The following is a 14303-nucleotide window of genomic DNA, read 5'->3' on the forward strand; positions in this document are numbered from 1 at the left end:
TGGAGGGAGAAAGCTGGATGTGTTAGCGCACTACTTTTGGAACACATTTTTTTAAGGACATTTTCCGTCTTTTTTCGCCGGCGGGAGTCACGATAAGCCGCGCGGATGCCTCGCGTTTCTCCCGATCGAGTCTAAAAACAACCTCATTCACGTTCAACCACGGCGTTTTGGACGTTTTGGGAGGGAGCGGTGTGGACGCTTTCTATTAGCCCGACTGAAAGTTAGCCCTGCCCGGCTAGCTGTCGAGCTAAAAGCACAGAGAGGAGAAAACACTTCAAGTTGAAAACGGGAGTAAAAAAAGAAAACAAAGGAAAACAAAGTGTGACTATACATAGTAATGTCGCCTTCGGGGGTCGACTTTAGATACGGATGAGACCGCGATCATCGAGCTGCGAGGAGCCCAGACGACAACTGCTATGTTGGGGTTGGTTCGGCGGTGCTCCCCAGTCCCAGGTTCAGGTTGTGGCCGCCGCTCTGTGGCGCTGTGCGGACCACCGGGGGGCTTCTTGTGCTGCCTCTGGCTGGTCCTCCTGCTGCTGATCGTGGAGCAGGGGGCCGTGGTCTGCCTCAACAACCCCCCCAGCAACAACAACCCTACGATCAGCAGCAGCAACAACAACAATAACAATAACAACAACAACCGCCCCGGGGTCAACATATTCATGAGTGTGGAGGAAGTCAAGAAGCTTTTGGGTAAGGAGCGTTTTGATTGATTGATTGATTGCAGGGCTTGACGAGGCACTTGTCCTCTGAACAAGCTACATTTCCCATTCACTTGTCCAGGCACAAAAGTCACTTGTCCGGATATAAATGTGCCATTTCACAGTCATTTCTTTTTCTGTTTTTAATTTTTATTTGACATAAATAAGACTCCCATTGGCCCCCTCCACTCCATAGTCCGTAGTCTGCATATACAGCACAAAGCTGCTAGGAGTCACAGAAAATGTGAAACCAATAGTCACTTGTCCAACTGTCAAGTACATTTTTTTTAATGAACTTGTCCATAACATTTATTAGTTGTGCCGGACAACAGGACAAGCCTTAATGCTCTGGATTGAATACCTTTATTAGAAGTTTGCATAGGATAAGGTACAGGACATTACCAGTTGATACAAGCTTCAACTAAAAGGATAAATGCCACAATAAAGCTGTTTAAAGTTTGAATTTGAAGTTTAAATTGGTCCCTTTGTACTCAATTCATACATAAAATGACAGACAAAACACTCTGTACTATGCAAAGAAATATCGTCATAAGCCTGTGTGTATTCTTCTCGTGTCCCGCAGTGTCCACTACTATACTGTTTTTACCACAACTACTTCAACATCAAATAGCTTATTTTTTATCTCAGTTCTTCTTACCCCCATGGTAAGAATGTGCTCACTGGTTCTACTTTCTCCAAACTCTACTAATGGTTTTTGTATTTTGTTAAGCGCTGATAGTGAGGAAGCCTGTGATGTCATGTTGGCGTTATCTTATCCCAGTGTGTCAGCCCGCATGGGTCACAGTGTGGACCAGGCAGCATGTCTGTGTTGGAGGGAGGAGGGGAAGAGGTGGATGTATTTAGCCAGGTCTATGGTCCTATAGTACCTCAAAAAAAACAATCGCTGTGGTCTGCATTTTCCTTTTATCTGCAATTCAAGAAGTCTTAATGGCTTCAAATAACTCCTAAACAATCACTGAAATGCATTGAACAGCACACACACAGACAATTGCAAAATTATATTAGAAGGATCTTGATATGATACAATCAGTCATGACTCCTGACCCACAGCTGGTCTAAACAAGTAGACCATTGTCAGGCCAGGTTTAAGTTCCAGTCTTGATAGGATATGGACTACATGTGTTCCATGCCTTGAGCTTAATCCATGTCATCCAATTAATGTTTTCCTTGTGTTCGGTGTGTGTTGATGCCTGTCGCCATGGTAACGCGGATAGCAGTGAAATTAACTTGTAGTCTTTGGAAATCATGTAATTGCGGGGATTTAAGAAAAACATTTAAAAACCAGGTTTTTCATAACTTGTTGCTGTAATAAGAAGCATATGATTTTTTTAGACTGCGACCATTTGTGAGAGAGAGAATATGGCCTACTGTGGTGGGAGCCAGCCTTGTAATCTTTCTCTTGTAGGTTTGTACATTCTATCTAATTAAGTCATACCTAATGACATTTCCAGACCAGCAAGCGACATAACCCCATCATGGTATTCAGAAAAGCACAGACTATGGCCAAAATGAAGGAAGAATTAGTGTAAATGACCTCAGCTCCAATTATAATCACTAAGCAGTGAGGAGTTTTGGTTCCCTGGCCTCAATCTTCCTATCACTGATAACATAGACATTGTGATATCACGATGCAGACTGAGTGAGCAATATGGGCTCATGCTCATCATCCATCTAGGTCAGTGTTTCTCCAAGTGGATTGGATTCCAGGGACTGTGGGTTCCTTTAGGGGAGTCTAAATTGACCGATACAAGTCTATAACTCTGACAGTGTACAAATGGAACCAAATATTCCATTTGTACACTGTCAGAGTTAAGGGGAGACCTTGAAATTTGAAAGTTTGAGAAACACTGATCTAGGTGGAAAACACTGTTTGAGATGCTGTTTTAGAACCGTATAATATGATGAATATATCTGGTTATGTGTAGACAGCCTTGGGATATGGCTGCAACTAATTATGTGCCCATAACATGGTAGTCATGTCATGTGTGCATTCTTCCCTGCCCTGAGGAATGAAATGCATCCTGGGATGATGGTGATCACCCAGAGATGTTGTGGTCCTGATGTGGCAGGAAATGCTCCATTGTCCCACCACCATTATTGAACCATCAGACACTTTGAGAAAGTTGAGAAAGACCACTACATGTCAAGATGGAATTCTGAATACTTGGCTTTTAAATAAGCCATATTGGAACCGAATCCTTTTGGCAACAGCTTAATTTCTGAGCTGCATAAAGAGTAAGTCCAAGACAATCAAGAAATGTCAGGAGAAATTAAAAGGTCCTTGTCATGGTGGCTGCAGAGCAACTCAACTACTTAAATGTGATGTATTGGAAGGATTACTGTGATGATCTTGGACTTGGACATTATGTTTCTGTTTGAATTACATTTCTGACAGCTCACTGCTCACACACACCTGCCTGTCTGTCCCCGCACCAATAACTATAGCATGAGAAGTGAGAATATATTGTATTGAGTTGATAGAAAGGAAACTGCTTTTATGGTGCCTTCATATTTTTGACCGAGACCCATGTTGATTTCACACCTACTGTGGGCAATGGGCAATCGAATTCAAATGTTCTGCCAACCAGATGTTGAAATACTCACTGGCCAAAGTGGCCATAGATCATTGTAGTAGCTACCAAAACAAAGCTATTATTTTTTGTAATATGGACTCAACCTACTTTATCTTGCCCCCGCCAACGCCCCCACTAAACTGTGTAAACACGAGCTAATACAACAGTCAAAGTATTTTTAAACTAATATCCCCCTCTCCCCTTAGCATCAATAGAGTGAGTGGTTTCTGGGTGGTTTTTTTGAGCATAACAATGATTTAAACTATGTCTCATTTAGCTCTCAACTCTCAAGATCTCAGGCTAATTGAACACTTATGGGAGATTCAGAGTGGCGCCTGAGACAGTGTTTTCCACCATCAACCAAACACTAAATGATGGAATCTCTTGTGGGAAAATGGTGTTGCATCCCTAAAACAGATTTCTTCATGCTTTTATGCCAAGCCGCATCGCATCTGAGACGTTTTGTCAGCCCTTGGAGGTTCAGTGTTCTGTGAACGGCACACATTCTCTGGGTTTTCCTTTATTTTCATAGTCAATCTGACAGTATAAAACAAATAGGCAATAGGCCTGTAATTGAGGTCAAGGCTGTTGTACAATTTGGGTTTGTAGCTGCTTGCCCACAGAAGGAAATAGTTAAGAGAGATTAAAGTACATTATATTTTCAAACCCCACGCTGAATTTGAGAACATAAAAATAATCGTTGCATGCATGGCCACTCTAGATTTTCAAAAGGCACAGACTTCCGTTATGATTGGAGTAGTGTAAGTTCAGGTGTGCTTTCACAACGGTTGAATTAATGATTGTGTTGTGATTGTAAACAGACTAATAGCCTTCCTACTGGGGCACAGCCAGAGCAGCACCGTGATTGGTCATGAGTTGTTAATAAAGGGTTTAGCGTCATGACCGAGGGAGGTGCAGTTTGGAACTAGTCATTAACAGTGTGAGTGCCAGTGCACACTGCACAGCCTAATAAACGGTTAGAAGAAGCACTAACGTGCAATTTCTTCCTCGAGAAAAGAAGCTCCAGTATGAGCAGCTTCTCGCAGACCAGGGGGTAATAATTCGCTATAAGACTTTCGAAGCATCAAGATAATTTGCACAGAATTAGTTTGTTAAATGTGTATCCGATCATATAATTATTTAAACCAGGGATGGGTCAGAATATTCAAATAATCGTTTTTAGGATAAAAATCTAATATATTATTAAAAAGGAATTGTGTGACTGTGACCAACATTGCATCCTTAGAACCCTAAGAGCTTTAGATGTCTTGTGCGCACAGTTGACATTGGCTTAATGGTCAAGGAATGGTCACAGGGTCACTTGGATAGTTAGGTTTCTGACGAGCATCAGGGCACGCGGCAAGTTTCATGGCAATCCCATTAGATTTTGAGATATCTTTGGCGCAAGCGGAAAGTTTGGCCTAAGGGTGGTGCTAAAGAAGAGCCCATGGGGTTACCAAAACCATTAGGGTTCATCTTTCGGGGAGCATGAGATGAAGGTGCACAGCAAATGTGATGCCAGTCCCACCCTTGGTTTTTGTTGTTTGGGACCAAAGTGGTGGACAGTGACAGTCTGACATCGCCATTCGCCGGCAGCTGGCTTTAAAATCCTTGATGTATGACAGTTGTTATACAGTGTGACAACTAAGGTACTTTTTCTGTTTATACAGGAAGTTGTGCTCCCCATCCCCATACTACGGTATATCAACTGTCTTGTCAAACAGAGCATAGAAAGGCTGTTTTGTTTGTTGTCCAGGCCTTTGATGTCCTAACTCAATCAAGAGGTTCATATTATGTATTGTATGCAACTTTCTAATAGAGCTGTGTATTTTCTTCTTCAACTGTCTCTGGAATATGCATCTAATGTGTTCCCCCCATAACAAAATACGTGGATGCGGGCCATTTTGGTTCCAGTCTTTCTTTGTCAGTAGCTATTTGTTCTGTGTCTTAAGGACTGGGGCTTTTTGAAACAGGGTCATCGGAGACAATATGCAATACGATAGCGCAGTCTCGAGTGCCACTCCATGCCTGTCGAAGATGGAGTTGTGTGTGGCTGGCCAGAGGCTCATGACTAAAAGCCCTGTAATCAAAACAGGAAGATATGTACAGTTGTAAATATATGATAAATACTTGTCTTTCACCTGGAAGAGATCTTTTTCCCCACTTCTCAATCAGCTTTGTAAGAATTCCTAGGTAGCAGTGTCTTCCTGTAACAGCCAAGGCATTGCACATGTATTACTCACAGCATACAGTTGCATCTTGATATGAAAAATAAGCAATTTAATTCAAACAAAATCAAACCCTGGCTTAGGTGGGCTTGATGCGTTCATCCTATCCCTCTCAGACATTTCCTCTTCCTCTCTCTGGGGTCCCCAAGGCTCACTAAATTCTTTTTACAGATTTTAATCTGCAGCCACGTTTTCTTGTTTTTCAGGAGCAGTTTGAGTAATTTTACAGACTACAGCGACTACCTTGCATATGTTCTTTTTATTTTTTATTTTTATATGTTCATTTTGTATTTGGGCTGAGATTGTCTCGAGCCGAATCGGACAAGATGTGGTCTCGGCCTCGACTGCCAACTCGTTCAAGTATTCTACCAGGTCCAAACTATTGGAAGGTCCTTGCAAATTTAACACTGGCTTTCAGAAGACGCTTAAGTCGAGAAACTGAGAAATGTTCATTCACAGTGGCAGACAGTTGAGTGTTTTCTTCAACTCTTCCTGGTAGGGTTTGCCCTATAAGGGCAGTCATAGTTGTAGAATGAATCATCTGGCATGTGACAGGATGATGCATTCTTTATGTGGCCCTCTGTCTTTGGCCACTGTTTTTGGGGGCTACTAGTATGAATTACAAAAATTGTTTACAAACATATTTGTTTGTGTTGCTGCCTCTGGAAAACAACGATGGTGAACAGATTTCCAAGATCTAAGTAAAACATTTTATCGTACAAAACGGTAATAGATATGTAATATTGTACCTACAGCATAAAGATTGTTTTGTTTCGTTTAGTGATTAAAAAGAAACAAATTTATCTGCCTTTCCCCTGTATGTCTCTGTAATGTAATAATTATTAACCCATTCAGAACGGGTACACAGTATTGTGTATTATTATTTTATGCTTTAACTATTGAAAAATAGCAGATATACAAGCTCACAACGCGCCACCGAGTGCTGCTATTTTTCACTGGTTAAAGCATTCAATAATTCTAGGCCTAAAAGTAGAGACGCACTTTATCATCTTCTCCCATAGCGGTCTTTGATGATGGTTTTTGATCTTCTCCTGTGTATGGCGGCCAGGGCCTCTCTTGAGGTTTTGCTCAGAGCCCCCCAGGCTGTGTAGAGAAATGTCCTAGTAGTACCCGACTGACTGTTACATAGTGGCTATAAAAGTATGCATGCCACACACAGAAACCCTGCTATAATTCAATGGCAGCGCGGCAGCAAAAAAAAGAAAAACGCCTACAAGTTGACGGGTAGGAAGACCAGCTTCATCTTCAAGATGCCAACAGCAGCTGGGGAGTGTCTCTGCTATAGAGACCTACTGTAGTGCTGCTGTTGTTACTCTGTAAAGCACTGTTTCCCAAACAGTGGGTCACATAACTCACGGACCAATATTTATGGGTCGCGAAAAAAATTTAATTTTCTTTTCATACAATAAATAAAATACATTTCACAAATTCTCCCCTCCCCAAAGTATAGTCTTTTTAATTTTTAGAAAAAATATAGGAAAAAAAATAGAATTGTAAACATTTCCAAACAAAGAAACACATTCCATAAATAAAATATAATAAAAATTAAAGTTGTACTATGTAACTTTTTTTATAAAACAAATCTTAAAATTCTCCTAACTATTAAATCACAAAAGTTTTAGAAGATCCGCGCCGTGAATTTCAGCCTGTAAAGCCTTCTCTGTATGTAAACTGAGATCCTTGCCGTGGACCGGATCTCGCGCCAAAATTGCGTCATTACACTACCGGCCAATCACAGCGAGGGTTATACAACTGCCGGCCAATCACAGCGCATCTTGAAGTGGGGTCGCTATGGCAGCCATATTTGTTGTCGCCCGTTTGTACCATCCCTTCTCTAGGTAATTTCGCCTACCAGGCAGGGTGAAGGAGTCCGTATCTCTGGAATTACTGAACGCACAGGAACAAGGGACCCCTTAAAAGATAGATCTCAGCGAGGTGGAGGCAGACGCGGCGGTCTGAAGGTACGAAAAACGTCCGAAAGACGCGGACGCGACCGCGGTTTGCTATAGGGCTAATGACCACTAGTTGGGCATCTTACACAGTATGGCTTTAAGAAGTTGTGAAAATAGCCAGATCTACAAGCTCTCAACGTGTTGTTGTGAGCTTGTAGATCTGCTATTTTCACTAGTTTGGGTCCTGGGCAAACATACAAATTCTCTTTTGGGTCACAGGTTAAAACGTTTGGGAACCACTGCTGTAAAGGCTGCATGGGCTCTTCTGCCAGGCTCAGGTTGGGTCCCTGTCTCGTTGACATCAGTTAAATGACATAAAATAGAACTTCAGTTCAGACATATTGTAAGCTGGCTCATGATTATTACGAACCCAATGAACACGTGGGGAAATATACCATCCTTTTAATCTCATGCTGTCTTTTAGATGCATATTATAGACTGTTAGAAATTAAAGTAACTCTAGTCTGCATTATTCTGCTCCCTACCATATAAATCCTGCAACACCTGTCCTGCGAGCTCTTTAAATCTGATTCAATAGCCTATAGGCCCTGGTATGGAACGTTTTGGGTGGCAGTTTCTTATGACTTGGAGGAATTACAACCTTTCTGCTTTAATCGGCAGGCTTTTGTCTTAGATCAACCTTCACATGAGTTGTTGCAGCCGGCCACTAAAACAAACAGTGATATTAAAAGCAGCAGGGGTCTTAGCAGCCTTGTGTGGCTCTGCTTACCTTCATCCAACACAAGTGCAGAGATTAGCTTTTAGTAGTCAGGGAATCAGGTCAAATTGCAACGTTACAGTAACATATACACTGAAACACCCAGACAACTAGAGAGGTGGGTAATTTATTGTCTCTTAGACGGAGCAGTGTATCATTCTGGATTTTGCGTTTGGTGACAATTGGAAGTCAAATGTTTAAAATATATTAAATTAGTCTCACAGGGTACTTGTCTCTTCAGAGGTCCAGCTGAAGGGATCTGATTTGCCATGTCATTATTTTCAAACTTTTACTTGCTTGTGTCAGTCAGATGCTTCTTGATATTGCAGTTAATTCAGACTCTCTCCGGTGTATTTGGATAGACGCCATGTTTATGTTCCCACCTGGGTTCGTCGAACCCGTGTCTCCTCCATAGGAAGCCAAACATTTATCATTCAGCCAAAGGGCTGAATTCCCCCTGGCCAAGGGGGGGGCTTCTGTTCTTCAGGCATTGCTACTCTGGTACATTTACAGACTTATCTTTTTAATAACAGTAGTCTGTTCTGTATATGTGACTAGACTTTACAACGTCAGATGTGTTGAACATAAATGGGCTGTGTAGCAAAATTGTTGAAGGTCTTTTTTTTTTATTAATTGCATTTTTCTTTGAGCCTCTAAAAGGCTGTCGTTCTTTTGAGTGTTAATCCCAAATTGGAGCCTTTGAAGAGAGCAGTGGATTTGCCATTGGCAGGGTGCCCTGCTACTAGTCCTGTACATACACACACTTCAACACATGCTGCCTCCTGTTGACAAAAAAGGAATGTAATCTCATAAGATTGTTTTCCAAAGCATACAGCAGAGGAGTTTAGGCTTGCATTACTCAGGCTCTCTTTGCAGGAGTGAAGGAAATGGATAGAATTATTTTTGCATTCATAGATCAGACTGAAGGGGGAAAAAAGCGTAAGTAATCAACGTTAAAAGTCCAGTTCCTAATTAGAGTTATATGTTTTTGCATTAGCACCTATGGTAAACTTTACTATCTGAAGTTGCTTCTAGATATGAAATGTATGCCATTCAATGAATAGGCATTAGGCAATACTATATGTGAGAAATGAGATAATAATTTTCTTTTACACTGCAAAGTATTAGAAGTATTAAATCACATGGGCCATAGAGAATGGTTTGTACCTTCTATGTGGTGTGTGCATTACAGACAGTACGTCCAAGGCTCAACAAGTGTACTAGCTGCAATCACTATGGTGCACTGTATATGAAGCTTTCAGGATATCCGTCAAATGTATCAGACATTGGCCTTGATATGAGGGAGTGACACGTGTGACAATGTTAGCTCCGGTAGGAAGCAAAAAAAGGGTCTGAAAGTGCTCAGAGGATAGCGGAAAGATTACGTTGTTGAGCCAAAATTGCCAGCTGAGAATCAGCAGATGGTCATGTCATGTAGATGTTGCAGAAACACAGTCTGTCCCGAGTGAGTGTTCTCTGCGCGTTGAATATAAAGGTGGGCCTCTATTATGAATATGATTAGTAATAGAGACACACTGTCTGATTCTTTTCTTCTCAGTGGGGTATTATGGCTGTTGAAGTTCAGAGTGAGCAGAGGGACTGCTCTACTTCTGTTCTGCTTTTTCCTCTCACGCACCATTCATTTTGATATCTTTACCAACCAGCGTTGCTCCTGTGGGAGAACAGGGGAAAAGGTAGAGGAAAGGGACATGGATGAAGTGTTGAAGTGGACGGGGGGGTTTTGGTACCGTCTGTTCGTCTCTGGGCTGGTGAAGTACAAGCGGTATCCATGATTGTTTTTGCACATGGGACTGATGGCTGGTGATCTGTCTGTCCCACAAATCTTCTGCTGTGTCAGGAGTTGCTTTCTTAACCTTCCTCCCTACTTCCTCGCCACCTGCGTCCCCCTTCCCCCCCTAGTCGCTGTTCTCCTGCGTCTCCTCCTCGACTAGAGGTCCAAGTCTGCGGTGCGGTGCCAGATCTGAAATTGTCCTGCAGCTACGCTAATGTTCTAACTCTGCGTCAGTCAGTGTGCTATGGTTTTATAATCAGCTCAGCTCTGATCCTTCTTGTTTCAGTTCAGTTCATCTCTGGAGAGTGAGTTGTGTCTCCCAGAATTGCACACTAGACAAGGGTAATCATTAGGTATAGCAATCGCACTACACATTACACATTACATAGGTTATCCTTTTCAAGGAACCATATAATAGTTTGTTAAATGTATAAGAGGTTGTAGAATGCTCTGGTTTAGTTAGTTAGTTAGTTAGTTTCATTTATTGTCCACAATGTGGAAATTTGTCTTGTGTCTCATATACATTTAGACAACATTAAATAGTATACTAGTAGCATGGTACTGGTAGTAAAGGCAGCTGTTTATCTGTTCCATACTGGGGTCTTCTCAGACCCAGGCCAGCTCAGTGGCCTTGTGGTTGGAGTGTCCTCCCTGAGACTGGGAGGTCGGGGTTCGATCCCCGGTCGGGTCATACCAAAGACTGAGAAAAATGGGACCCAATGCCTCCCTGCTTGGCACTGAGCATCAAGTGTTGGATTGGGGGGTTAGATCACCACTACCTGTTGCCTCACAGCTAGAAGGTCCTGGGTTCGATTCCTGCCGGGGGACGCTGGGGGCGTGTTCCCTCCTCCGCGTCATCAGTGCCCACACCCTAGGTGGGGTTGGCAATAGGGCCTTTCTATGTGGAGTTTGCATGTTCTCCCTGTGTCTCCTAACAAAAACACGCATTAATCCTGGTCTCTATAATGCCTCCCCCTGGCCAGCTGGGGCGCCTGATGGAGGGGAAAGTAACTGGTTGGAATAACGTGTTCCTTCCTTTCCTTCCATGCACTAGCCTACGTCCAAACTGGGGAAATCCCCACTGTCAGGTGAAAAGAAGCAACTTGGACTCCTCATGCATAGAAGGAAGCATGAGGTCAGTCCGTTGTCTCCCCAATCGCGGCAGAGGGAGAGCAGAGCCCAGGATTACGTAGGCAATTGGCACTGCGTGAAAATGGGTTACAAAATCGTGGGATAGAAATTATATATAAAAAAAAAGATCACCACTACCGATTTCCCGAGCGTGGCACGGCTGTGGCTCACCACCACTCCAAGAGATGAGTCAAATGTGGAGAACAAATCTTGCATACAGCAATGTATGTGAGTAATGTGACAAATAGTAGGAATCTTAATCTTCTTCATATGGTTCTTTGGCCCAGTGGTAACAGTTCAAGAGAGGCTACACATTTTGTGGATACAATTTATTAATGGTAGCATGCGTCATTTTGTCACAGATTGTCGGCCATTACAGTATAGTCATTGAACAGAGACAGTGTATGATGTAGGTAGGCTATTGGAAAGAATGTTGATTCTGACCGAATCAATCACGTCTCAGCAGGTAGTCTCGTTTCTGTTGAACAAAGTGTAAAAAAACTAGAAGGTCGGCCGGCTATGCCGGCCTCCCCTCTAGGTCGCCGCGTTGCATCTATCGGTGTTTTTTTTGAGAAAAAATTTTTTTTTTGAGAAAAAAAAGTTTGAGAAAAAAAAATGTTTAAGAAAAAAAGAATTTTGAGAAAAAAAGGTTTTTGAGAAGAAAAAAATTTTGAGAAAAAAAAATTTTTTGAGAAAAAAAAGTTTTTGAGAAAAAAAAAATTTTTGAGAAAAAAAAAATTTGAGAAAAAAAAATGTTTGAGAAAAAAAAAATTAGGAAAAAAAAAAGTTTTGAAAAAAATAAAAAATAAAACGTATTGGTGATGCGATGACGTGGTGTAAATGTTACTGCGATTGAGGTGAAAGAGAAAAGTGGAAAGTTGTGAGCTAACTATTAGCTATATTAGCTATTTGTGTGTGCGTGTGTGTGTGTGTGTGTTCTGGCTACGCCCCCCTCGGTTGAAATTGGATCCGCCGGTCCCATAGCTGGGAATACGAGCCAATCACCGGTCACCATGGCAACGTGGGGCCAATGATAGTTATGGGCGGTTTTATTTATTCCCTACGCCCTACCTATGAGTTGGAGTGGATGTAAAGGGGGCGTGAACGGGCTTGGAAGTGGGATGCGGCAATAGGAGGAATGTAATAATAGATAGATGAGACTGAAGAAATCATATTGAAATTAATACCATTCTACAGAGATGGGCGAAAATAGATAAAAAGTATAAAAAAACTAAAAACTAAAATACTGACCAGGATACTGTCACCAGGATACTATCCTGGACTGGTGACAGTGTCCTGGTAAGTATTTCACATAGTATTTTTTATCTTTTTATGTATTCTGCTTGCCAGAACCATGGATCCCCCTCTGCTCTCATAAGTTTAAGGAGAGCCTCAGTAATCGCTCAGAAGACCCAATGGCTTAGCTGTGTCATATGGTCTTACAAATAGTGAAGGGCTTGCTCACTCTCTCAATTGCCTCTTCACATTGACATCTTGAGAAGATGAGGAGTGGGTGTAAAAATAGCGTGAAAAAGCTTTCTGTATATGCTGTGTGTGTGTGTTTGCTGTGTTGGCCTATAATAATGTCCTGTTTCAGCATGCTTTTCCACGGAAGAGTCATCAGCGCAATAGATCCCCAAACTTTGCTCCGAGGAAATGTGTTGGCGGAAAGCGAGTACTGAGAAAAGCCTGTTTGGGTCTGGTCCCCGCACGACACGACTCACCCAGTGTCGCTTGTGTTGCCGCTCAGCACAAACATGCTGTATGTCTTTTCCAGTCATGCTGACTGGCTGCCCTTGCTGCTGCACATGATTGCTTTGACTGTTGTTTTGGCAGAATTAGCGAGGCTTTTCCCCTGTAAACATGGTCGTTTTCTCCGTAACATTGTGACTCCTTATGCAGAAGGCATGGCACTACTTTAGTAGGACTGTCACGATTTTGACATTTTATATGACGATTAATTGTCACTCAAATAATTGCGATTAACGATTTAATTGTGTTTTTGTCGTTTACAATTACATTTCTGTTTGGTTTTGAAGTTGCACATGGTAGATATGACACATAACCTAAATATACAAAGAAATTACTGACATATTTGACAACTTTATACTTAAAAAAGAACATTGTTAGTGGAAATGGCTGATCTACAAGCTCACAATGTGTCACGATATGGCGCGTTGTGAGCTTGTAGATCTGCTATTTCCACTATTTTGGACTTTTAAAAAAAATATATGAACATTTTTTCAACATGGAAACGATTATGACGATTATGAAAAATAATCACGATTATGTCAAATAATTGCGATTAGACGATTATGTAATAATTGTGACAGCCCTAATACTTTAGGCGTGTTATCCCGTTTAAATGTTTGTTCTAAGGTCTGCCTGACTCTGCCATCATGTAAAATCTTAGGTCCCAATGTGAAAAGAAAGTGTAATGTTAAAAATCCCTGGTGCACCAAGAAGAGCCTGGCGCGTTCTCAGCTAACCAGCCTTCCTCCCTTCCTCAAAAAGAGCTGAAAAGAGCCTGTGAGCGGTGGCAGGGTGATTGACAGGTGTATTCATGCCCTTCATGCCACTCACCAAGGATTCTGTGGTTGAATTGGGGGAGCCTGGTTCTCACAAATCTGTTGTCCAAGCTGCTTGGAGAGTCTGTCAAACAAGAACCCATTTATAGTGCGTTGCCCTCTCCGATTAAATCTGTAGTCAGTGATTTTCAATTTTGGGGTGTACAGTAGTCTTTGTTCTCTCCGTAAGTCCTCCTCAGTTGCTGGTCTTTTGTCGAAATAGGAAGGCCGCAAGATGGATACTCTTAAAGAAACATGGGACCCACTGTGGCGAGGTACAATGCTGGCTATTTCAGCATCGTATGGCATTTTTATAAATAGAAGGGGAAAAAAGCTTCATTCCACACTCTAGGGTAGACTGTACAGAAAGGGGCAGTCACGATACAAGCACAGCTAAATCTGGTATGTTAATTTAAATGGACACTCCAGTTTTAGCAAATACGTGCTTTATTGCAATAACATCCATGTTTTTTTTATTTTTGATAAGTGAGTTAATTCTATAATAAAGAGGAAATGAAAAACATTAGCTGTAGCAGGGGAATTAACGGCACGCAAGTTATTTTTAACGCACGTGCAGTTAGAAACGTCCCAAACGGAGA

The 14303-nt window shown here is 41.9% G+C and overlaps 1 protein-coding gene across 2 annotated transcripts in view; it reads left to right on the top strand.

Annotated features, from left to right (window-relative positions):
• Positions 1–14303, top strand: part of ryk (receptor like tyrosine kinase) — a 69220-nt gene continuing 54917 nt past the window's right edge. For both annotated transcript variants that reach the window (XM_080725344.1, XM_080725345.1), the window contains exon 1: positions 1–693. In XM_080725344.1, coding sequence (XP_080581470.1) covers positions 417–693 — 277 coding nt within the window. In that variant the 5' untranslated portion in view covers positions 1–416. The remainder of the gene's footprint in view (positions 694–14303) is intronic.

This window comes from Nannobrachium achirus (genome assembly GCF_963921795.1).
Source record: "Nannobrachium achirus genome assembly, chromosome: 1".
Lineage (NCBI taxonomy): Eukaryota > Metazoa > Chordata > Actinopteri > Myctophiformes > Myctophidae > Nannobrachium > Nannobrachium achirus.